At 42.7% G+C, this 26,249-nt stretch overlaps 3 protein-coding genes across 4 annotated transcripts in view; 1 reads left to right on the forward strand and 2 right to left on the reverse strand.

The window, feature by feature from the left end:
• Window positions 1-6,536, reverse strand: part of LOC115163340 (protein unc-119 homolog A) — a 28,699-nt gene extending 22,163 nt beyond the window's left edge. Inside the window, exon 1 of the mRNA XM_029715134.1 lies at window positions 6,032-6,536. Within this exon, the coding sequence (XP_029570994.1) occupies window positions 6,032-6,323 (292 nt within the window). The 5' untranslated portion in view covers window positions 6,324-6,536. The remainder of the gene's footprint in view (window positions 1-6,031) is intronic.
• Window positions 6,537-11,328: 4,792 nt separating this feature from the next.
• Window positions 11,329-15,922, reverse strand: LOC115163341 (beta-crystallin B1). Its single transcript, XM_029715135.1, has 6 exons — window positions 15,805-15,922; window positions 14,700-14,773; window positions 14,388-14,506; window positions 13,380-13,512; window positions 13,072-13,214; window positions 11,329-12,956 (listed from the first exon to the last, which is right to left on the reverse strand). Exons 2-6 carry the CDS (start codon window positions 14,763-14,765, stop codon window positions 12,788-12,790), a joined length of 630 nt encoding a protein of 209 aa, XP_029570995.1. The 5' UTR covers window positions 14,766-14,773; window positions 15,805-15,922; the 3' UTR covers window positions 11,329-12,787.
• Window positions 15,923-21,336: 5,414 nt separating this feature from the next.
• LOC115163342 (beta-crystallin A1-2-like) lies at window positions 21,337-25,480 on the forward strand. 2 transcript variants are annotated; one of them, XM_029715138.1, is made up of 6 exons: window positions 21,337-21,411; window positions 22,263-22,326; window positions 22,542-22,660; window positions 22,958-23,099; window positions 23,550-23,692; window positions 24,931-25,480. In XM_029715138.1, exons 2-6 carry the CDS (start codon window positions 22,288-22,290, stop codon window positions 25,076-25,078), a joined length of 591 nt encoding a protein of 196 aa, XP_029570998.1. In that variant the 5' UTR covers window positions 21,337-21,411; window positions 22,263-22,287; the 3' UTR covers window positions 25,079-25,480. The 2 variants fall into 2 exon arrangements, with proteins under 2 accessions (XP_029570998.1, XP_029570996.1); XM_029715136.1 differs by having other exon boundaries at window positions 21,349-21,420.
• The last annotated feature ends 769 nt before the right edge of the window (window positions 25,481-26,249 follow it).

The following is a 26,249-nucleotide window of genomic DNA, read 5'->3' on the forward strand; positions in this document are numbered from 1 at the left end:
AATTAGAGGAGAAGACAGAAGAGCACAGGAGAGGAGAGGACAGGACGGGAGAGGACAGGACGGGAGAGGACAGGACAGGGCAGGAGAAGAGAATAGAAGAGAGGAGAGGACTGTCCTGCCCATCGACATCAGATGAATGACCCCCATAGAACAGTAGCTTACCTTGTGGCAGATGCAAAGAGCAGATTTAAATTAGGCCAGCCACACACATCAATTTGCTTTTAAAGCTCCAGCCATTGTGGTGACAGTCAAGTCCAGAGACTGTAAATACAGTCATGGGAATATACAGTTAGAGGGAAAGGTTGTTGTTTATCAGACAGACAGTGATGCAGTGTTTCCCTGGCTTTAATTCAGTCTCTCTATGATGACGGAGACATCGAGAGACTGTATAGGAGCTGGACGTGAAGTGGGCTGGACTCACTGAATTAGATATTCTTTACTGGAGAGCTAATATACTTACAGTAATATACTTACAGTAATGTCTTTCATTCACTCATTTGAAGAAAAGACAATTACACTGCAGACAAATAAACACACACAATGAGTGAGGAGGACTGGACAACAGTTGGAGGTGACAAGGTGTAATAAATAACAAGCAATAGCTAATATACATTATAAACCGGGTGGTTTAGTTTTAGCTTTACTGCTCTAATTATGTTGGTAACTAGTTTATAATAGCAATTAGGCTCCTCGGATGTTTGTGATATATGGCCAATATACCACGGCTAAGGACTGTTCTTAGGCACGACGCAACACACCTCCTCGGGCCTTATTACTTAAGTATAGTACTGTTACTTTTTGATGTGGCTCGACAACTACAGTAAGAAGTCAATAAGTGTGAGAAAAAAAAGATATAGTTGTACTTTTAGGATCTCATTATGTTACCTAAGGGCAACTGATTGAAGTGGCCTATATATCTGATGTGGTGAGACTGAGACCTGCCAGTATACAGGTTGGTTCCCCACTTCACCGCACACATACAGAGCAGCCCAGTATTCTGCCAAAAGCCTGTTGATGTATTGTTGGCTTTGGCTACCTAGGATGGTTTTCCAAGAGTAGTGGCCTATATTCAAGCAATTGCTTGTGTGGTGAGACACTTCCTGAGAGCCAAAAGCCTGTTGGGTTAGTGTTGGCTGACTAGAGTGGAATGAGCTATCCCTGAGAAAGGATTCTCCTTGGTGAACAATCTGAAGCAATTATGATTAATACTATAACAACAAAGCGGGCCATCTGACTACATCTGAGTAATAGGATGACATCCAATGTTGTGTGAACTAGTCACATCAAATGTCAAATGGCCCGCGGGACAGATTGTATTGTGATGCATTTGCATCGTATCTCATAACAGTATGAAATATACTGTACAGGAAGAGTTTCCAAAACACTATATCCACCAATTTTTCACATTTGTGTTTTTTCATCAGAAATGATTTCTTATGTGTGTGTGTGTGTATAAAACATTACTGTTCTCAGATTTTTGATGAATAGATTTTAGATGTATATGAAAATGTGTTCTCTATATATCAGTTGTTTAGCTGGAATGGAGTGTTCATATCCTGTATTGGACTGTGATATGTGGTTGTCTCACCTAGCTATCTTAAGATCAATGCACTTACTGTCACTCTGATAAGATTGTCTGCTAAACGACTCAAATGTCAAATGCAAATGTTTTACACACAAATCTCATATTACTGTATTGAATTATATATATAAAAAATAATAAGAATATTGATGTCACAAATGTATCATTTGTACATGTATTTATGACAGATGTAGTTATTTATTAGATTTGACTGTGTCAAACCTAACAGTACTACATCTTTCTCTGAGACTGAGGCAGGTATATAGAATTTTGCAAAAAAACATGATTATTTGTCTCCCTGAAATGAAACTATCGAGTGATAGATTTTAAATAAATACATGTCTGCCATCGAACAACCCCATGCCATGATTAGCTGGTGAAAGAACACACCAATCTCTTTCATATTTTCTATAAAGAATAAAAGCTAATTTACCAACATTTATGAAAATGCATATATAGCGTTTTGGAATGAAACTCTTCACATCTTACATACTATTAAATACATGGCATACTGCAAGCTGATTAAATTCCTGCAGTGACTACTGTATTTGATATCCCTTCTCCCTGGGCCCCCTATGATCCCCTTTCCTTCCCTTATAGCATAAGCCCCATGCAGCATACATACAGTAGTACACTGATAAGAAACAATTTCTCATTTCACAAAACACTCTCTCTGTACTGGTTAGATGACATTTATTTTCCTCATCATGCCTGTCTCAGAGAAACAGTGTGTCTCCCTCCCTTATCAGCGCTGAGCCACTGTGTCTCCCTGCCGCCCCAAAATGGACGCAGTTTCCTCCCAAAGCACTGCCATGAAAGTCATTTACACAGCAAGCCTTGCAATTTTCTGCTTCAGTCTTTCACTGGTTATTTCTCCTCCACTGAGCAGAAAATGGACAAAATTGATCTCTGTTCAGTCTCGGCATGCATGTAGCATATGTATTGACTGAATAATGAAGATTCTCTGGTTCATTAATACAGTATGTACTGTGCTGATTCAAAGGGAGTAAGGCAACCATAGGACCAAATTCAATACGACTGCATCTCCTAAAGGAGGGGGACAACAACGATATTCTATACAATGACCATGAATCAAATAATTATTAGGCCATAGCAGATGGCTATCATAAAGCATTTGTCAGAGAAATGCCATTTATGCCATTTGATCTATGGTTTCCTGAATGTATCCTAAACTGCAACTATGTGGACTAGAGACCAAAACAGTGAACACAGAAAATGTAACACATATAGTATCAGCTAAACTTGGCTTCTAATCAGAAATGATATGCCCTGTAAACAAATGTCCGGATGTGTTCTTCATTGAGTGTTTTGTTGCATGCTGCTTGACTCTGAAGCATTAATTAACTAGAGTCAATCAGGTCATAGAAGCGCCACATTCCCTTCCTTTCTGACATAATCCAGATTACATGTCAGTGGAGAGCAGAGATTATCACTATGCAGCCATCATCAGTGATTTCTGTATTATCTCGCCACTGCAGCCCGATGCTGCTCTTCTGCTGTTCCTCTGGGGGTTACAGAACCAAACAGCTAACACTATCGGACAGCAACATGGATAAAAGTGATGATGTCGGCAGGCTAGTGCGCCTTTTGGGATGAGTACTGCTCTGCATGATGAGAAATGCCCTTTGCTTAGAGCAGAGACTCTCTGCATAGCAACCAAATTGTTCAGACACAAGTCTGTATGTACAGTATATTGAAATGACTCATCGTACATGGAGGCTTAGGTTAAAGGCCTTATTACCATCTAGCTAACCCACAACCACAGAGCATTGGTTTGTGATATAAAATGGAACTAGCGTGTCAAGTACAATATGGATGCATCCCAAGTCTCTAAAGTGGCCTAGAAGTCCCTTATCCTACAGTGCCTACAGAATAGTACCGTAGTATGACTGGCCTTCGTTCTATTGTACTGTATATCCGCTACTGATGTGAAAGGTGAATTGATGCATGCAATACAACAGCCACCAGTCTGTATACTTTGTGAGGCTGGTGCAATTCATTTTAACCTGAGAAGCAGTCTCTTTCAGACCAGGACAAAGCCACTTGATAGAACCAGGATGCACTCAGGTAGTTGACATAAAGATGACCCCGTAAAATTACTTTTACAGCTCACCAGTCACCAGTAACCTAGTGTGAATGCAGAAGTTTCACCAGTCACCAGTAACCTAGTGTGAATGCAGAAGGATCACCAGTCACCAGTAACCTAGTGTGAATGCAGAAGTTTCACTAGTCACCAGTAACCTAGTGTGAATGCAGAAGTTTCACCAGTCACCAGTAACCTAGTGTGAATGCAGAAGGATCACCAGTCACCAGTAACCTAGTGTGAATGCAGAAGGATCACCAGTCACCAGTAACCTAGTGTGAATGCAGAAGTTTCACCAGTCACCAGTAACCTAGTGTGAATGCAGAAGTTTCACCAGTCACCAGTAACCTAGTGTGAATGCAGAAGGATCACCAGTCACCAGTAACCTAGTGTGAATGCAGAAGGATCACCAGTCACCAGTAACCTAGTGTGAATGCAGAAGGATCACCAGTCACCAGTAACCTAGTGTGAATGCAGAAGTTTCACCAGTCACCAGTAACCTAGTGTGAATGCAGAAGGATCACCAGTCACCAGTAACCTAGTGTGAATGCAGAAGTTTCACTAGTCACCAGTAACCTAGTGTGAATGCAGAAGTTTCACCAGTCACCAGTAACCTAGTGTGAATGCAGGATCACCAGTCACCAGTAACCTAGTGTGAATGCAGAAGGATCACCAGTCACCAGTAACCTAGTGTGAATGCAGAAGTTTCACCAGTCACCAGTAACCTAGTGTGAATGCAGAAGTTTCACCAGTCACCAGTAACCTAGTGTGAATGCAGAAGGATCACCAGTCACCAGTAACCTAGTGTGAATGCAGAAGGATCACCAGTCACCAGTAACCTAGTGTGAATGCATAAGGATCACCAGTCACCAGTAACCTAGTGTGAATGCAGAAGTTTCACCAGTCACCAGTAACCTAGTGTGAATGCAGAAGGATCACCAGTCACCAGTAACCTAGTGTGAATGCAGAAGTTTCACCAGTCACCAGTAACCTAGTGTGAATGCAGAAGGATCACCAGTCACCAGTAACCTAGTGTGAATGCAGAAGTTTCACCAGTCACCAGTAACCTAGTGTGAATGCAGAAGGATCACCAGTCACCAGTAACCTAGTGTGAATGCAGAAGGATCACCAGTCACCAGTAACCTAGTGTGAATGCAGAAGTTTCACCAGTCACCAGTAACCTAGTGTGAATGCAGAAGGATCACCAGTCACCAGTAACCTAGTGTGAATGCAGAAGTTTCACCAGTCACCAGTAACCTAGTGTGAATGCAGAAGTTTCACCAGTCACCAGTAACCTAGTGTGAATGCAGAAGGATCACCAGTCACCAGTAACCTAGTGTGAATGCAGAAGGATCACCAGTCACCAGTAACCTAGTGTGAATGCAGAAGTTTCACCAGTCACCAGTAACCTAGTGTGAATGCAGAAGTTTCACCAGTCACCAGTAACCTAGTGTGAATGCAGAAGGAACAGAGAGTGGATGTGTTTTATACAACAACAACAAAAAGCCTATCTGTGTCCCAAGTGACTGTAGCTGTGTTGTTGTGTCATGTAACAATCTAATACAGATCTTTAAATAGGCTCTGACTGTCTCAATCTCAGTTGGCAGGCACAGAGCACTGACCACCTGTTACCTAAGAGGAAACAGGTTCTTCAGGTTGGGGAAAGGATTTAAGAAAAGTCTGATTTTCTTTTTTTTCATCAACATGGACAACAGCGGGCATTAGAAAGAACAATCACATTAATCCCTGCCTGTAATATTTACACACACTCTCTCTCGCTTGTTCCAACCTTTTCTGTCTTTATCCCTCTTTCTAGCTCCTTCTCTCTCCCCCTCTCTCTACCTCTCTCTCTCTCTCTCTCCCTCTCTCTCTCACACACACACACACACACAAACACACCCACACACAGGGTTGTGTGCATACCTATGTTCCGGTCTATTAAACCTGTCTGAGCTAGAGGCTGATAGCCTACTCCCCCGTTTTACATCATTATCTATTATGCCCAGATTGCCCACACAGAAACATTAAAGTATACATTTCGCTAGCCTATATAACCTGTATTTCCACCCACAAATATACTACTTTAGCCTAATGTTCCTCTATGTCGCTATCCAATGCACTGGCAGTATACCCTTGAAAAATTCAAACCTGGCACGAGGGCAACTAATATGCTACTACGCGGATGGATGAATAGATGGATGGCTGGCTGCACGTTAACAATGTAACGTTGTTGCTGTGGACCGGATGCTTCATGCCAGGCATCCGAGCAACAGCAGGTGCGCTGTGGCCAGAACGGTTCAGGTAGCCATGAAGCTACCCTTCAGACCAATTAGTAGCCTACTTACTTTCAGTGATCTTCTGTAACCCAAGTACATCCTCAGGCGATATTACGGGGTTTCTTAGCAACTCGTCTTCCGATGTAACCGGGACCCCAGCGTCTGTCGAGTTGCAGCCTTTCTTCACTTTCATGGCCACGAGCGGTTTAGGGTGCGACTGGTGGGAACTAGGGCTTCTGCTGCTGCTGTCGAGATCTCCGCTGCCACGGTTCGTATTATTAGTAGCCGCTTTCTTCGCACTGGCGTTAGGTGCGTCCTGGCTATTACACACAGCCTCTGTGCTGGTACAAGAATAGCTCATTCTCCGTGCCTCCTCCCCCTCCCGATCTGGTGAAGATACAAATCAGTCTCTCTCCCTCCCTCACCCAAGGCTCAACGGCTCTCTCACTCGGTATGCAATTTAAATCCTTAAGTTCTTTAAAGCCGTCTGTCCGTGACTGCTTGTGTGCGGCGGCTGAATAGCCCTTGCTCTTGGAGCGCGCGTGTGGTGGTGGGGGTTTACAGACTTCAGAATGTAGAGAGAGGAAGGAAGGATGTGGTGGGTCGTCTGCGCTCATACGAAAGCATCATAAACAGTTCATGAAAGTACATATAAACTCAAATGATAGCAGGATATTCTCACATAAACTGAGTCCTTTCACCCTATATGCATCTCTGCGGTGGCCAACTAGCGCATGGACATGCGCTCCCGCATTGAACAGCCTATGACTCATTCAATTGTTACTGTAACTTCTCATCAATTTATGACATGATCATTACATGATTCCCAGAAACTGTAAAAATGGCCCTTCGGCCAGTGTAGGTCATGTCAAGCAGTTGTCCCTTTTAATCAGCTCACATCCATGACTATTCACGTGTACATATGCAATTTACGTTTGCAGATATTTTGCAATTATTGATCATATCTACAGAAATCAGCGATTCAGACAGCTTTTTGGACACATTCTTACCAAAATTCTGTGAATAATTTAACATCCTTATATACTGTATCTGGTACAACTGGCAGACGTGGTTGTGTATTCTACATCACTATGAACATTTTAAGATATTTCAGGGCATATTACAATTATATTTCATACAGTTATGGTCCTGCGAAATGTTCTGATAAAACCACATTGAGTTGTTTGGTAGCCATATTGGAAAATAGCTTCTGTGGGGCTAGTGAATTATGTGATGGCCCTATAGCTACAAATCTTTTTTTGTTGTTGTCATTTAGCAGACGCTCTTATCCAGAGCTACTTACAGTAGTGAATGCATACATTTAATTTCATACATTTTATTTTTTCCGTACTTTTTTAAAACCCAGTTCTACCCTGTGCCTCAATCACCAAAGTTGCAATCCAAAAACGTAGTTGCCACATTACATGGAATTATATGACTAAACGTCCAACATTCTAATGCTAATGGCACAATATGGGCGATTTTTAAACAATAGTTGCAGCTCATGCTTTCAAAGTTGATGTCACGTCCTGACCATAGAAAGCTTTTATTTTCTATGGTAGAGTAGGTCAGGGCGTGACAGGGGGTTTTGTCTAGTCTATGTTGTGTGGTTCTAGTTTCTGTTTTTCTATTTTTTTTGGGGGGGGGATGATCTCCAATTAGAGACAGCTGGTCATTGTTGTCTCTAATTGGGGATCATATTTAAGTTGTTATTTTTTCCACTAGGTTTTGTGGGAGATTATTTTGAGGTAGTGTATGTTTCACCTCTTCGTCACGGTCTGTTATTTTGTTTAGTAGTTTATTTGTATGTCTTGCATAGTTTCACAGTTATAATAAAATGTGGAACAATACACACGCTGCGCCTTGGTCTCCTTCATCATACGACAAACGTGACAGAATCTCCCACCACCAACGGACCAAGCAGCGTGGTCTGGAGGACTGGACCTGGGAGGAAACCTGGATGGAGCAGGACCCTGGACAAGGCCTGGGGAGTATCGCCGTCTGAAGGAGGAGATTGAAGCAGCGAGAGCAGAACGGCGATATTACGAGGCGTTATACCATCAAGGCAAGCACGAGAGGCAGCCCCCCAAAAAAATGTTTTTGGGGAGATTGGCAGAGTCAGGGTTCAGACCTGAGCCAACTCCCCGTGCTTACCGTGGGGAGTATGTGACCAGTCGGGCACCGTGTTATGCGGTGATGCGCACTGTATCTCCAGTGCGCATTCACAGCCTAGTGCGTCCTGTGCCAGCGCCCCGCATTTCCCGGGCGAAAGTAAGCATCCAGCCAGGACGAGTTGTGCCAGCTCTATGCTCGAGACCTCCGATGCGTCTCCACGGCCCAGTATATCCTGTACCTGCCCCACGCACCCGGCCTCCAGTGAGTCTATCCAGCCTGGTATGCCCTGTGCCTGCTCGCCGCACTCGCCCTGAGGTGCGTGTTACCAGTCTGGCGCCACCTGTGCCAGCCCCACGCATCAGGCCTCCAGTGCGCCTTCCCAGTCCAGAACTTCCGGCGACAGTTCCCAGTCCGGAGCCTCCGGCGACGGCCCCCAGTTCAGTCCCCCATCAATTTTTCATTATTAAAGTGGCTAGAGATGAGTCAGTATGTTGGCAGCAGCCACTCAATGTTAGTGATGGCTGTTTAACAATCCCATCTGGTTTGCGCTTAGTGGGACTATCATTTGTTTTTCAACAGGACAGTGGCCCAAAACACACCTCCAGGCTGTGTGAGGGTCATTTGGCCAACGAGAGTGATGGAGCAGTACATCAGATGACCAGGCCTCCACAATCACCCGACCTCAACCCAATTGAGATGGTTTGGGATGAGTTAGACTGCATCGTGAAGGAAAAGCAGCCAACAAGTGCACAGCATTTGTGGGAACTTCTTCAAGACTGTTGGAGAAACATTCCTTATGAAGCTGGATGAGAGAATGCCAAGAGTGTGCAAACCTCAGTGGTGTAAAGTACTTAAGTAAAAATACTTTAAAGTACTACTTAAGTCATTTTTGGGGGTATCTGTACTTTACTTTACTATTTATATTTTACTTCACTACATTCCTTAATAAAATACATTTTCCTTGACACCCAAAAGTACTTGATACATTTTGAATGCTTAGCAGGACAAGGGAAATAGTCAAATTCTCATCAACCGAACATCCCTGGTCATCCCTACTGCCTCTGATCTGGTGGACTCACTAAACACAAATTCTTTGTTTGTAAATGATGTTGGAGTGTGCCCCTGGCTTTCCGAAAATTAAAAAATAAAAAAAATTGTGCCATCTGGTCTGATTAATATAAGGAATTTGAAATGATTTATACTTTTACTTTTGATACTAAAAACGTCTTAGGCATAGGGGGCAGTATTTTCACATCTGGATGAAAAGCGTGCCCAAAGTAAACTGCCTGCTACTCAGGCCCAGAAGCTAGGATATGCATATAATTGGTAGATTTGGATAGAAAACACTCTAAAGTTTCTAAAACTGTTAAAATGTATGTGAGTATAACAGAACTGATTTGGCAGGCGAAACCCCGAGGACAAACCATCCAGGAAGAAAATAAAATTGAGGTCATAGTATTTCCCATTGGTTTTCTATTGAAAGCCCTATTTAATAGGAACCTGGTTGCAGTTCCAATGACTTCCACTAGATGTCAACAATCTTTAGAAATTGATGTTTTTTTTGAGAAATGAAGAAGTATGGCTGTTCTTTGTGAGTGTCACTCCAGGTGTATTCTACTGTTTGGTGTGCGTGAACTGGAACGCGCTTCACGTTTTTTTTATCCGGTATTGAACACAGGATATTCCGTCTTAAATTTTATCGATTATTTACATTTTAGGATACCTTAGGTTGGATTAGGAACGTTGTTTGAAATGTTTGGACCAAGTTTACAGGTAACTTATTAGATACTTTGTAGTCATGCTGGGCAGGTTGGAACTGGTGTATTTCTGAATCTAACGCGCCAAATAAATGGACATTTTGGGGATATAAAGAAGGACATTATCGAACAAAAGGACCATTTGTGATATTTCTGGGACATTTTGGAGTGCCAACAGAAGATCTTCAAAGGTAAGGCATTTATTATATCCTTATTTCTGACTTTTGTGTCACCACATGCCTGGTTGAAAATGATTTTCATGTGTTTGTATGCGGGGCGCTGTCCTCAGATAATCGCATGGTCTGCTTTCGCCATAAAGCCTTTTTGAAATCTGACACTGCGGCTGGATTAACAAGAAGTTACGCTTATTTTGATGTATTACACTTATATTTTTGGTTATCTTGAATATTGATATTTCTGTAGTTTGAATTTAGCGCTCTGCAATTTCACTGGATGTTGTCAAATCGATCCCGCTAATGGGATTGGCACGGGAAGGGATCACTAACAGGTTTTTAAGTATATTTAAAACCAAATACTTTTAGACTTTTACTCAAGTAGAATTTTACTGGGTGACTTTTACTCAAGTATGACAGTTGGATACTTTTTTCACCACTGGCAAAGCTGTCATCAAGGCAAATGGTGGTTACTTTGAAGAATGTAAAATATATAATATATTTGTTTAACACTTTTTTGGTTACTACATGATTCCATATGTGTTATTCCATAGTTTTGATGTCTTCACTATTATTCTACAATGTAGAAAATACATAAATAAAAACCCTTGAATGAGTAGGTGTATCCAAACTTTTGACTGGTACTGTATATAATTTGAAAGGTAATTTCATGACCTTTCAGAACAATGTTTAAAATCTATCAGGGTTTCTGATTTAAAGCCATTTATACAGGTAATTTTGATATGTACCCTAGAGGTCAGAGATCAAAGTTCTGTTGACGTGAACCTTCTGAACATGTATCTGATGTATAACTGTGAATCTAAGCTTTCCAATGATATATGATTAAAGGGTATAAGCGAGAAATAACTTGTTGCATATTGACATTGTTTGTCATAGGGTAAATTCCCTATGAAAAAACATTGGGATGGAGGGATGAAAGAAAGTGATAACACACAGAAAGATACCATTGCTGCATTGTTATCACACATTTTCCAACATTAGGGACATAGACTTAAAAAAAAAACATCACTATGACATCGGCCCAAGTGAGCCCCCGACAGTCCAAATTTGGGGGTCTGGCTCATGGACTATTTGTTGGATTGCATGAACATGACATGGTTACAATTTGTCACTGTTGATGTTGATGCAGGATTGCCTTTGTGAGGATATCTATATTATGTAGAATTATTTTTTCAATGTTCAGCATAACTTATATGAAAACGTGGGACAAACACCACAGATAATCATACAAAACACAAGAGAACAAAAAGTCAAACAAGTAACTTGACATGAGCCACTGATTGCATTTCCAGCACTGAGGTTAGGAATCTTCATTCATTTATTTTATTTTATTGGAAAGTTGCTTTCCAGATGCCAGCATCCCTGAGAAATATATAGTGTATATAACAAGATTCCTCGGCAACCCCATCATTAAGAGGGGGGAGGGGTCTTTCCAAAAGGTCAGCATGTCTAGAAAAACACTACCAGGTAGCCTACAGCAGCCTGTCTCCCAATCATGCCCCCTAGCTCACTTCCGACAGCCTCACTGCCCTAGACTGAGTGGGTCATGGGCATAGCTTCCCTGCCATAGATTGAGTGGGTCATGGGCATAGCTTCCCTGCCATAGACTGAGTGGGTCATGGGCATAGCTTCACTGCCCTAGATTGAGTGGGTCATGGGCATAGCTTCACTGCCATAGACTGAGTGGGTCATAGGCATAGCTTCCCTGCCATAGATTGAGTGGGTCATGGGCATAGCTTCACTGCCATAGACTGAGTGGGTCATGGGCATAGCTTCACTGCCATAGACTGAGTGGGTCATGGGCATAGCTTCACTGCCATAGACTGAGTGGGTCATGGGCATAGCTTCACTGCCCTAGATTGAGTGGGTCATGGGCATAGCTTCACTGCCATAGATTGAGTGGGTCATGGGCATAGCTTCACTGCCATAGACTGAGTGGGTCATGGGCATAGCTTTGAAGCCTTGAAGGTAGAATGTCATTGGGGAAATTATGGTTGAGGTGCAATCCCTAGACTAGAAGGTGGCCTTGGGGGAGAGTACATGGGGAAACAGTGTCTCCCGTGGAGGATTGAGCTCACTGCAGGGCATGGACAGAGCACAGAAGGCTGGCAGCTGTCCATCGTAGCTTAGAGACTGGAGTGAGAGCAGTATGTAGTATCTCTGCTCTCTAAAATCATTCACAGATCACAGGAGGGTAGAGCATTGTAATGAACAGGCTTATTTGGCATCATTAGGTATATAGCTAAGAAACACATAAGCAACTAAGATGTATAAAATAAATGGGGTTTGCAGATATGGAAACAAACTAGTGAACACAAACTAATGAAGTTATATAACTTATTAAAATCTTTGTTAACTAATTCCCTTTCTCCAATTAAAATCCCCATCATAAATATCATAAATCTTCTCATGCTATAATTCCATCAGGTCTTGGAACAGAGAGTACAGCTATCACTTTCACCAGTATTATTATATTCAGGCATTGTGGAAGTCAGCTGCAGGTGAACTGCAGTAGCAACCTTTACCCAGTAGGTGGCACTGTCTTCATTCAAGAATTGTGCATCACAGTACACACACCCTGAATGTTACTACCTGTAAAAGTGATTGAGGTGGAGCCAGTGATGTACGCTGTTAGCTTATGTTGGCTGTGTGGAGTTCCAAGATGGAGCTCCAGACCCAGGGATGGTTAGCTCCAGGGCAAGCCAGGCCCCTTCCCCTCTGTCCTGCTGGCCCATGACCCATCGCCTGCCTGGCCCCTTCTAGGCGGTCCACTCAAAGCAGCCTCTGCGATGTGTCTGCATGTCCCTCACTCTACGGATGGACTGGATCTGGGGATGGTGGGCGCCCCACTCGTTCCAGTGCTTGAAGACACCGTACTCGAACACATACTGGTAGCCACGGTAACCGGGGTACTGGTAGCCAACCCAACTGTCATCCAGAGAAACAGATGGAGATAATGAGAGAGAGAAATGGAAGTTAACATCTTAAATCAAATGGATGTGTAGATGGATGGATTGATTGATAAGGTAATATGCCAACTCACGTTCCACCAGTGACCTGGATGCTGGCCACACGGTCCTGGAAGCCGTAGGACCACAGACTGGGGATATCCTCATCACACACCTCCATCTTACGGCCCTCAAAGTTATTACACTCAAACAGGCAGATCTTGTGGTCCTGGGTGTCCTGTAGGCATAGAGGGACAGAGGGAGGGATATCAGCAATAGAGTTTAGCACCTATTCACCCACATCCCTCAGACGAGGAGGGGAAGCCACTTAGACTAGAGTATCCATGTAGTGGATGGATGGATGGATGAATGAATGGATGGATGGATGGATGGACAGACTAACCATGCGAACGGGCCTGACGGACATGAAGCGGTCACACCTGTAGCTGTTGCTCCAGGTATCCCAGCGGGGGTACTCTCCCTTCTCCAGCATGAACATTTCTCCACTCAGGTTCTGCTGCTCATAGCCCACCCAGCTGTATGAGGACATTATAAAAGTGTTACAGCACAACTATAACACACTTATAATGAATTAACACAACTCTCTTATCAACATGATCAGAAGCCTTGAGGCTAGGTACAGCTAAGTGATTAGAAGGTTCCTAGATGACATCATGTTAGATGTCACATGTTCATCGCAAAAGTCATGTATCATTGGAAATTGCATGTTGTAAATTAACTATGTATCAGCTGTCTCACTGGACTAAGATAACGTTAGTATTAGTAGGTTTTATTGGTTTCTCTCAGTCATAGACTGAATTGTAAACCAATTTACAATCATAACATCAATCACATAATTATCAAATAGCTTAGGATTGTACTATCAAAACACTTAATATAATAAAATGTAAAAATATGTAATATATACAAAACAACAATACTACGACAACAAGGTTTGGGGTGGCAGCTTTAGAAAAGGCATCTTCAGAGTTCTTAGGAAGGCATTTCTAAGGCCCCTGGGCTATATGGTGTGTGCATTGATCAGTTTAGTGAAGTATGGAATGGGAGAGTCCTGATAGCGCCTGTGTGTGTTATGGGAGTGTTCAGTTTGTGGCTGTTGCGGGTTGCCTGTCCAGTAATCTGAGGTCTGGTAGGGGGAGCCAGTCTGCAAACTGGGAGTTCTGTAGGGATTTAGCAAATGTCAGGCAGATCTGCTCCCGTCTGCTGTCGAAGGACATGATTCCGGGGGTTTTGAGGGCTTCCCTGTAGCTGGTGTACGACCCGCTCAGAATTATTCTGCAAGCTTTCTTCTGGACACGCTCCAGCTGACAACTTCACTCTTATAATATGAATCCCTATGAATGTTTTTTTTAATCTTCTATGTAAACAGATGAAGTTAGATATGACGTACGGTCCACACTCCACCCTGATGGAGCCGATCCTCTCAAAGCCCTTCTCACACAGGTTACGGCACTCAGTGATGCACTCCATCATACGACCCTGGAAGTTCTCAAACTCAAACAGGTACATCTGTAAAGATAGTGAATACCACAGTATGGTAATTTACCATAATAAGCTATAATATAATACTGTTAATGATTTGATATGGAGATCTTTGATCAAGATGCAGGTCTTGGGCATTTAAAACAACTGGAAATGCTGTATCTTCGCTAGAGATTGTTAGTTATGATAAGTAGTTTGTTAAAAAAGTGTGTTGACCTACTTTGTGGGCACGCAGCCCCATGGCTGGGTGGCTCCCAATGCTGCCCTGGGCTCCGGAGTGGGACATGGTTGAATCTGTGGCCGATCAGGAAGAGAGTGAGAGGGAGTGAGAGAGGTTAAAGCCTAGCCTCTTGGAAAAACAGCTTCCTTTGACCTTCATATTGTGACACTCATTTTAGTCATTTAGCAGACATTCTTATCCAGGGCAACTAGGGTTAAGTGCTTTGCTCAAGGGAACATCAACAGATTTTTTCACCTCGTTGGCTCAGAGATTTGAACCAGCGACCTTTTAGTTCATGGCCCAACACCCTTAACCACTAAGCTACCTGCAGCCCATGCCCCAGCTGTGTATCTATTCATGTCATATCTGTTTAGCTAAATAGATAAAAGAATGTTTCCCACCAGTTTCCGATACAAAAGAGAAAAAAAGACGAATGGTAGTTCATGTTCAACTCAATGACTATAAACAGATTTCAATATTCGTCTTTTGGCAAAACTCCATATGAAAACCCACTTATCCACCCAAACTATTAATGAGAACATAATCTACTTGTATCTAGTCACTCAAGGTCTTAATCTAGACTGGTTTATAGGCTTTTTCCTCTCTCATTAACTCTACCCCAAAACACACCTTTTGATGTTGAAGCCTGTTCTAAGAGACTTGCCTGTGCAATTTACCCCCAGTAAATATTCCATAAAGAGCAATTCCTCTGTGAAAAAATATAATCTCCAAAGATCTTTTTTAAACAACATGCTCAAACATATTTTTCTTACAATTACTAAATTCAGTGACACTGAGCACACTTTCATCTGCCAGACGCAGGTAGGCCTGTCATGTAGTATTACTGAGCTGAGAGAAGATCACAGTCAAACATGGGCTCATCTCTCTCACTGCCATTTCCCATTAAATGAACCACGAAACAGACAGAACGTCAAAGTAATGCAAAACATCACTCTCTGGATATAAGACAAAGAACATCCCAGAGTTAATTGAAGTCAAAAGCTTCAATTTGACAGTCCTTGATTTAGGTCATGGGACGAAGAGACCACACCTTTGCCCCCCATCTCTCTCGCTCACAACCCCCTTCCCTGAGTGTGAATCTCACCAAGCGGCTGGTTGTCAGGTACAAGGGAGGAACAGACGTCCAGAAAGATAAGCCTAAGAGTTGGAATAAAGCCCCCAGAGTGGTGATATATATACAATTACATCCCCATGGTGCCTATTGGGCCGGGATCCCACCTCGTCATTGGATGAGCAGGGTTCTCTTTAGGGGGGGTTCAGGGGTCATATATGCTGATCTCCACTAAGCCATGCTGAGTCGGCTGCTCGCTTTGTTGTCCTGCGCTGTGTGGTGGATCTCTCGCTGTCTCGCTCTCTCTAGCAGAGCAAGCAATGTGCTGACCTATTGTGTGTAGTGCGAATAGGCGGGCCGGCTACTGTTCAGTTGGAACTGGCACGCAGGGAGACAGGTATGCACACACACAGTTTGGTGTTTGCTAAGTTTTGTTTTCTGCTATAGCATGGGACAGCTCAACGGACAGTAGTGTCTGTCAGACTGCCAACATCTAGTATAGTAAGAGGAACACAGCAAAGGACTTGGCACCCATGTCATTTTACAATACAAGAATGGTTTACAGTGAAACAGTCAGAACATGACATAGCTAGATACAGTGAGGGAAAAAAGTATTTGATCCCCTGCTGATTTTGTACGTTTGCCCACTGACAAAGAAATGATCAGTCTATAATTTTAATGGTAGATGTATTTGAACAGTGAGAGACAGAATAACAACAAAAAAATCCCGAAAAACGCATATCAAAAATGTTATAAAATGATTTGCATTTTAATGAGGGAAATAAGTATTTGACCCCTCTGCAAAATATGACTTAGTACTTGGTGGCAAAACCCTTGTTGGCAATCATAGAGGTCAGATGTTTCTTGTAGTTGGCCACCAGGTTTGCACACATCTCAGGAGGGATTTTGTCCCACTCCTCTTTGCAGATCTTCTCCAAGTCATTAAGGTTTTGAGGCTGACGTTTGGCAACTCGAATCTTCAGCTCCCTCCACAGATTTTCTATGGGATTAAGGTCTGGAGACTGGCTAGGCCACTCCAGGACCTTAATGTGCTTCCTCTTGAGCCACTCCTTTGTTGTCTTGGCTGTGTGTTTTGGGTCATTGTCATGCTGGAATACCCATTCCATGACTCATTTTCAATGCCCTGGCTGAGGGAAGGAGGTTCTCACCCAAGATTTGACGGTACATGGCCCGGTCCATCGTCCCTTTGATGCGGTGAAGTTGTCCTGTCCCCTTAGCAGAAAAACACCCCCAAAGCATAATGTTTCCACCTCCATGTTTGATGGTGAGGATGGTGTTCTTGGGGTCATATGCAGCATTCCTCCTCCTCCAAACACGGCGAGTTGAGTTGATGCCAAAGAGCTCCATTTTGGTCTCATCTGACCACAACACTTTCACCCAGTTGTCCTCTGAATCATTCAGATGTTCATTGGCAAACTTCAAGCGGGCATGTATATGTGCTATCTTGAGCAGGGGGACCTTGCGGGCACTGCAGGATTTCAGTCCTTCACGGCGTAGTGTGTTACCAATTGTTTTCTTGGTGACTATGGTCCCAGCAGCCTTGAGATCATTGACAAGATCCTCCCGTGTAGTTCTGGGCTGATTCCTCACCATTCTCATGATCATTGCAACTCCACGAGGTGAGATCTTGCATGGAGCCCCAGGCCGAGGGAGATTGACAGTTCTTTTGTTTCTTCCGGTCTTGTAGCCCATTCCAGCCTTGTGTAGGTCTACAATCTTGTCCCTGACATCCTTGGAGAGCTCTTTGGTCTTGGCCATGGTGGAGAGTTTGGACTCTGATTGATTGATTGCTTCTGTGGACAGGTGTCTTTTATACAGGTAACAAGATGAGATTAGGAGCACTCCCTTTAAGAGTATCTCAGCTCGTTACCTGTATAAAAGACACCTGGGAGCCAGAAATCTTTCTGATTGAGAGGGGGTCAAATACTTATTTCCCTCATTAAAATGCAAATCAATTTATAACATTTTTGACATGCGTTTTTCTGGATATTTTTGTTGTTATTCTGTCTCTCACTGTTCAAATAAACCTACCATTAAAATTATAGACTGATCATTTCTTTGTCAGTGGGCAAACGTACAAAATCAGCAGGGGATCAAATACTTTTTTCCCTCAATGTATTCTCTGCCTGGCCTAAGTGGAAATCATCAGGTACAGTTGGGTGAAGAAAGCAGGTTTGTAAAGCATGTTTGGTACAGGTGTCACATTATATAGTACATCATATCAAAGATAAGGGGGGGGGGGGGGGTCAAGTGGATTAGGATAGAAATAGTGCTCATTGATAATGGTACTTAAAATACTCTGCAAGTCTAAGCTGTTGGGGGGGGGGTTCTACTAAGCTAACATATGGAATTGTTTTAAGATGATCGAATCATGGATCATTTAGCTATTTGATTTTGAAATGTAGGACACTTAGGTAGAAAAAAAATATTTACTACAATAGCCCATAGAAATGCATTGAATAACACCTTCATAAATGGCAACAAAGACAGTCCAAAAAATAATAAGGATTTGAAGTGTCTGTCCTATATCTAGGAGACATAAGAAAGCACAGGAAAAAATAATAATAAATACATTTAAAAAAAAAATATATATATATATATATTTAACCATCTCCATACTTCCATTCATTTGTATGGGTTACCTTCAGATGAGTCCCGTGACACTTATGGAGTCATATTAGTTTGTAGCCTAAACGGTTCAGACGCTACGGACATTTTCATGAGAATACCGATTTTCGGGATGTCACATGGTCTGACAAACACCGCTGTAGCTCGGCCGCCTTCCACCGCAGATGCAGAGGATTGAGATGCAGCCCATGCAGTTCAACACTACCATTGAAATCGTGATTGTGCCTCTATGTCATCAAAAGGGAGGGGTTCAGTATGAAATACACTCCCTTCTAGATGTGCTGGGTGGTACCACTTCAAGGCTTACTATAAAAGCAGGTGAGAGTGTGCCTTACCTGGTCTCAAAGCATTTCGTATTATTTTGTACGTAAATCCGAGACACTCCATTTAGTATGATATGTTATGTTGCGTATGTTATCTATTCATTTGTGGATGTCCATTACCCGTTTCAAATCAAAATCAAATTTTATTGGTCACATACAGTACACATGGTTAGCAGATGTTATTGTGAGTGTAGCGAAATGCTTGTGCTTCTAGTTCCAACAGTGTAGCAATATCTAACAATTCCACAACAAATACCTAATACACACAAATCTAAGTAAGGAATGGAATAAGAATATATATATGGATGTCAGAGCGGCGTAAGCTAAGATGCAATAGATAGTATAGAATACAGTATATACATTATTAAAGTGACTAGTGTTCCATTTACTAAAGTGGCCAATGATTTTAAGTCTGTATGTAGGCAGCAGCCTCTCTGTGTTGGTGATGGCTGTTTAACAGTCTGATGGCCTTGAGATAGAAGCTGTTTTTCAGTCTCTCAGTCCCAGCTTTAATGCACCTGTACGGACCTCGCCTTCTAGATAGTAGTGGGGTGAACAGGCAGTAGCTCGGGTGGTTGTTGTCCTTGATGATCTTTTTGGCCTTCCTGTGACATCAGGTGCTGTAGGTGTCCCGGAGGGCAGGTAGTTTGCCCCCGGTGATGCGTTGTGCAGACTGCACCACCCTCTGGAAAGTCCTGATATGTTACGAATTGCAATTCATATTATATTTTACAAATATGTTACAAATCTGCAAAACGTATGATATGTTACAAATTCTAGCTAGGTAGCTAGGTGGCTAACATTAGCTGGCTGCTAACATTAGCTAGGCTAGGGGTTAGGGTTAAGTTTAGGAGTTAGGTTAAAGGGTTAGGGTTAGGAGAAGGGTTAAGGTTAGGAGAAGGGTTAAGGTTAGGGGAAGGGTTAGCTAACATGCTAAGCAGTTGCAAAGTAGTAAGCAGTTGAAAAGTTGATAATTAGCTAAAATGCTAAAGTTGCACCCTGACCAACCACCCTAATTTCATTTTGCCTTAAGTAACCATACCAAACGTACCATATCATACTAATGTTACATCTAGTCTATGAGACCAGGCTGTGGTAAGTGGAGTGTGTCAATATTTGCATGATGCTTCCTTGACTAGACCACTGACATCAAACAAAATTCAAAAGGCAGTAATTTACATTTTCTTCGGGAATTCAAAATTACACAGCAAGTTGCAATAGATGTCAGGAACTCTGGAACTTACCACTGTGAGCTAACTGTCCAGAGCAGTGTTTGCTCTAGATGCACATAATCTTATTATCAGTGTGCCAATGGATTTCTGGTAAGTATGCTTTAGTGAGAAAGTGTTGGGATCAGGTACAACTACCCCCCCCCCCCCCCCCAAATGTATATTTATGAAAAATTCCACCCAGCCACAACGTCTCACCTGAATGTATTTTGTTTTAAATTTGAAGGGGGTTGGGCAAAGGATGAAATTGGGGTTGAGAGTTACCCTTTAAAGAAAATGTTCTCGTTTAGTATTTCTCCAGTAAGTTTCCTCAAGGAGAAAGCCTGCACTTCTATGTCAAAGATAATAAAACAAAAATACTACAGTAGTGTCTGCAGGAACACTACAGTAAATACTACAGTCAGCAAAAACACTACAGTTCATATTATGGTATACTACAATCTGCACTACATTAATTACTGTAGTATATACACTACAGTTTTTTTACTACAGTATTTATACTATAGTTAACTGTAAAATACTTTCCTAGTTAAAAGGTTAAAAAAATATATATATTTAATACTTCAGTATACTACAGTATTCACTGTACTGTTTTGTCCACACAAAAAAAACTACAATGAATGGAGCCAGCAGCATAACACTCTGCATCCCACTTCTGGTTTAAATCTCAATCTCAGGGTTGGTCCTGGATGGGAGACCAGATGCTGCTGGAAGTGGTGTTTGTAGGGCCAGTAGGAGACACTTTCTTCTGGTCAAAAAATAAATCATTTCCCCAAGGCAGTGATTGGGGACATTGCCCTGTGTAGGGTGCAGTCTTTCAGATGCAACGTGAAATGGGTGTCCTGGCTCTCTGTGGTCACTAAAGATCCCATGACACTTATTGTATGAGTAGGGGTGTTAACCCTGGTGTCCTGGCTAAATTCCCAATCTGACCATCATGGCCACCTAATCACCCCCAGCTTCTAATTGGCTCATTGATCTCCCCAATTGTCATCTAAGAAACACATTTTTAAATGGTTAGAATTTTGGTACATCCTCTTTCTGACGTGTGTCTCTATTCTTTTCCTCAACAGCATATACATTAACTACTGCAATCGTGTCGTGGGTTAGGGGTTGGGCTATGACCAGGACTGGGTGTAGTCTATGTCTGTATAATCACGGGGTCCGGACGTTTGTCCAGGGGCTTGTGTTAATCGGCACTGGGCACGGTGCCCTGCGTCCAGACCAGTACACCAGCACACCATGGCAGGCGGGGGAGAGCCTAAAGCCCTGTGGCTCAGTATGGAACAATGGAGGGCCCAGCAATGTGCTGACTCCTACCCCGTCCCACAGGCCTGGGCTCCATTTACCACCACTGTGTATAAATAGGCCCGTTTACTCAGGGGTCAGGACATCGTTTTGTGGAGCCCCCCGTGAGCGCTACACAGCAATTTTTTGGGGTAGGTCAGGTAAGCCCTCCATCTTTAGACCGTTCAGCCTATAGCCTTTTGCCAGCATTGTTGCCCATTTACATTGTCTATTGTCCTGTTTTTTTCCTTTGCTGTTTTCTGCTGAGCCTTGGGAATGTATAGAAAGGGTCATACGCACACACACATTCTCTAAATGGACACGCCAATCGTCATCATAGTCAACATCATACATGATGCCATCAACAGCATAGTTTACTTTACACACTCAGGATGTGACAATGGCATGACATCCAGGCACATGACACAATGGTTCACCATGTAGAATTTATAACAACTAATAAAGAAAAACATAATTATCACATATCATTCAGAAATGTGGATGGATGCTTTGCATTGTACTATTTTATTAATGGTATTACATACCAACATTAGATACCAGGCCTATGTATTAGAGAGGAGTTTTTTCAGAATTATATTATAGTATTTGCACTTCTCTGTTGGTATCTGTTTTCTGCTTTGTATCGTCACTCTGGCTTTAGCCAGCTATTTTTGTAGCATGCCTCTCTTTAGCTAGCTGTTTTTGTGGCGTGCACCTCCTCCCTCAGCCCTATGTGCATTGTATTATCATCAGCAACAGCACAGGACAGTGCTTTGTTTGGGCTTGTCATGAGTCTCTTGCATAGATTCTCTAGTTCCAGCCACATTAGCATAACATTAATATATTTGGGCATTAGCTGCTGGGCACAGACTAATGCAAGAGCTAGAGCTGAGTGGAGATGAGGTCCATTGGGGTTTAGTCAGGTCTACCCTGGTCTCCCTGTAAGGCCAAACAGAAATGTGACTGCATAACTGACTGTGACTGTGTGCTTTCTGCACTGCAGGTCAATTATTACTGAGATATCAAACATGGCGCTGACTACTCCTAACCCAGTGGGACCATGGAAGGTGAGTCAGTGTTAGGTACACCACGTTTCCACAACCTTTTCCATTTTTCCTTAATTAACAGACGTAAGAGGAGAAAGGAAAGCTTTGCACACGGAAGTGCATTCTCTAGCAGAGATACTGGTTGTGTTAAAAACAGTCAAAAAATATATATATTTTTAAAAACAGCAATAGCGGGTCAGGCAGATTACAAATATGTACTATATCCTCTGTCCTAGATCACGGTCTACGACCAGGAGAACTTCCAGGGAAAGCGTATGGAGTTCACGGCTTCCTGCCAGAACATCATGGAGTGTGGTGTGGACAACATCCGCTCCCTGAAGGTCGAGTGTGGAGCGTAAGTCAGCCAGCCCGCCAAAACACATGTACATACTGTAGGATATTTATCTCCCTGACAGGTTACACATTATCCTTCAAGCCAGGGGACCATTGCACAGGCAACAATTTCTAAGGGATACTGATAGACACCTACTGTATCATGGACACATGCCAAAGTCTTTGCCCCACCTTTGCAACTATCCACATGTACTGTATATCGCTATCCCTCTGTCTCTCCATGTCTCGCTATTAATCTCTATCACTTTGCATCTGTCCAACTTCCCATGTTTCCCTCGCTCTCTCTGTGTATGTGTAGCTGGGTAGGGTACGAGCACTCCAGCTTCTCTGGGCAGCAGTTTGTGTTGGAGCGTGGAGAGTACCCTCGCTGGGAGTCCTGGAGCGGCAGCAACGCCTACCACATCGAAAGGTTGATGTCCTTCCGCCCAGTCTGCTCTGCTGTGAGTGTACTATCCAAGCCTACTTCCTGTTCCTGCCAGACCAGGCCAGACAGACACTCTCCTCTGTGGAATATGTTCCAATATCCATTGTAGAATTCCACTTAGAATGCCCAATACATTCACATAGTAAGCTAGTACCGATATTGGAACAGAAGCCTGGGTTCTGGCCTCAGTCCATGTCTCTGGCTCTTGTGAGTGACACTGACAGAGTCCAGCTCTACTCAGTATTACTGACAGTGACATTACATTTAACAGATAAAAGTAGCTGTCCTTGATAGGCTCTACCAGCATTATTAAATGTACTAAATGACAAAGTGAATAAAACACAGTATTATAAAGATTTCATACTTTCATTCATAATTCTACACAATATATCTTTTGTAAATAGTTTGGAGTGAAACAGGTTGAATGTAACCTGACATTGCCTACTCCTCTCTCTGAACTGCACAGAACCATAAGGAGTCCAAGATTGTGGTGTTCGAAAGGGAGAACTTCATTGGCAAGCAGTGGGAGATGAACGATGACTACCCCTCCCTGCAGGCCATGGGCTGGGGCAACAACGAGATCGGATCCATGCAGGTCCAGAGTGGAGCGTAAGTAGTAGGAGTAGAAATCCTGGCTTCCTTTTTCACACTACAGAAGACTATGCTCATAACAAATCAGGCCTCCCGAGTGGCACAGCAGTCTAAGGCACTGCATGGCAGTGCTAGAGGCGTTACTACAGACCCGGGTTCATTCCTGGGCTGTCCCATAGGACGGCACACAATTGGCCCAGCTACGTCAGAGTTAGGGGTGGGTTTGGCCGGAGGGGCTTTACTTGGCTCATTGCGCTCTAGCAACTCCTTGTGGTGGGTCGGGTGCTTGCAGGCTGACCCCAGTCGCCAGTTGAACGGTGTTTCCTCCAACACATTGGTGCGGCTGGCTTCCGGGTTAAGCGGGCGGGTGTTTAGGAGCGGGGTTAGGTGGGTCATGTTTTGGAGGATGCATGACTCCACCTTCGCCTCTCCCGAGCCCATTGGGGAGTTTCAGCGATGAGACATGATTGAATTTGGGGAGAAAAATACAAAACTTGGACAAACTGCTAAAAAGGTTTAAAGGTGCAGTAAGAATAAAATCCATTGTAATAACTATATAAACTGTGAGAGGATAATCCTTTCTGTAATAGATCATAATATAACTAAGCAAAAAACTATTTCAGAACTGAAATGATGAATTATCTAAATAAGTGTCCTGTGACCTTACTGACCTCTCTTTGCCAAATGTGTTAAAGGGACACTATGGTGAAAAATTTGAAAGAAATAGCTATTATATGGTGTCCCTGGATATTATACAGAGGACTAACATGTACTATAGAGGCCAACTCTTTCTGATCTGCAAGTGCCTAGACTCTGAACATCATGAGGGGCCACAGTGGCTGGGGGGCAAGCGTAGAGATGATGTTTAAGTTTAAAGTAAGTTTGCTGCAACTCTACTCATTTTGCCATGTGGTGGAGAGAAATATATATATATATATATATATATATATAAATAACCGATTGGTAATTCAACGATGATTACAAGTTTAGATAGCTGGCTAGACTAATTTACCAATCTAAAAAATGTTTGCTGACATGGGCTAATTGTGAGTGACTGTCATAAAAAGAAAAACTGCTTATGAACAACCAAATTTTGAAATTGCACCTTTAGTATTTTTTATTTGTTTGTGGAACTTGATCTGCGGACCTACAAAAGTGGCCGCCAGTTGCCCATCCCTGCTCTACAGGGTAAGGACTGAGGCTTGTTTCTTGGTATTTTCTCACTTCACCCACTTCCTCTCCATCTCCCCCTTTAGCTGGGTGTGCTACCAGTTCCCCGGTTACCGTGGCTACCAGTACATCATGGAGTGCGACCGTCATGGCGGAGAGTACAAACACTACAGGGAGTGGGGCTCCCACTCTCAGACCTCCCAGGTCCAGTCTCTGCGTCGCATCCAGCAGTAAGAGCGTCCACAGCCTCCTCCCTCTTTCACCCCTCTTCCTCCTCCTTTCCCTCATCCCTCCTTCGCCCTATCATTCCAAGCTTGACCAGTAGTCCTGTTAGACCTCCAAGACCAACGGCTCCTGAAGCTTCTGGTGCTCCACAGCTACAAACATGTTTACAGCACTTTTGTTTTGTTCCATCGCCAAAAGAAGAAAAACGAGAGTAAGAAAAACGAGAATAAGATAGAAAAGTGACAGATGCATCCCACATCAAGTGGAGTGAAGGGTCTTGGGTGATGTGGTGGTACAAGCCAGGCTTGGATGCTGTTCTTCAGTGTTGTCACGGGGAATTCACAGCCACAGTGATCAATAAAGAGAAAATGAGCAACAACAATAAACAGTGACACAAGAGTCTGCTATTAACCTGCTCTGGTGTCTTTACTCTTTTCACTGTCTTCTCGTGCATCTTTTCTCAGACCTTTCCTCTGTAGGCGACTACTTTCTAATGAAGGCTTCAGTATCTGTAATAGAAGTTAGTAGAGTTGGTTATGTCAATATGCACCGGCCTACCATACAAAAGGGCTATAATCTACTGGTTCATGTTCAGCATCAAGTTTCCGGTCCCTATAAAACAGGTCAAACTGGGCTGGAGTTACACCACAGCATTCCACCACTTCTAGGCCTACCCTTACAAGCCTACAGTAGCAGACAAGTAGCTATAAACTCTTAGTTGAAATGACCCTATAATGTCAGTTAATTTTATGTACAGTAGTTCCATCACCTTGAACAAACTAATTTCATCCTTGCTTATAAGAAATATAGAAAATATGGTTAAGAAATATAAAGTGTCTACTAAGTGGACCTTCATACTGAAAGCAAACTGTTACACCCTATCGCACAGCACACGGTTAGAAACTCCAGTAATCAACGTATTTTAGCGATAATTCAATAAACAATACAAAGATTTAATAATGACTGAAATTAAATACTTAGTGTAATGTAAAATGTTTTAATTAAACATTAATTAGACCTTACAGTGAAATGCTTACTTACAGGCTAACCAATAGTGCAAAAAAAGGTATTAGGTGAACAATAGGTAAGTAAATAAATAAAACAGTAAAAAGATAAGATATCACAGTGTTTATCCAACAGCGCCCTCTCAGTCAACACTAAAAAACCCAGTGAGTCTCAA

Source organism: Salmo trutta, chromosome 26 (assembly GCF_901001165.1).
Source record: "Salmo trutta chromosome 26, fSalTru1.1, whole genome shotgun sequence".
In the NCBI taxonomy this organism is placed as follows: Eukaryota; Metazoa; Chordata; class Actinopteri; order Salmoniformes; family Salmonidae; genus Salmo; species Salmo trutta.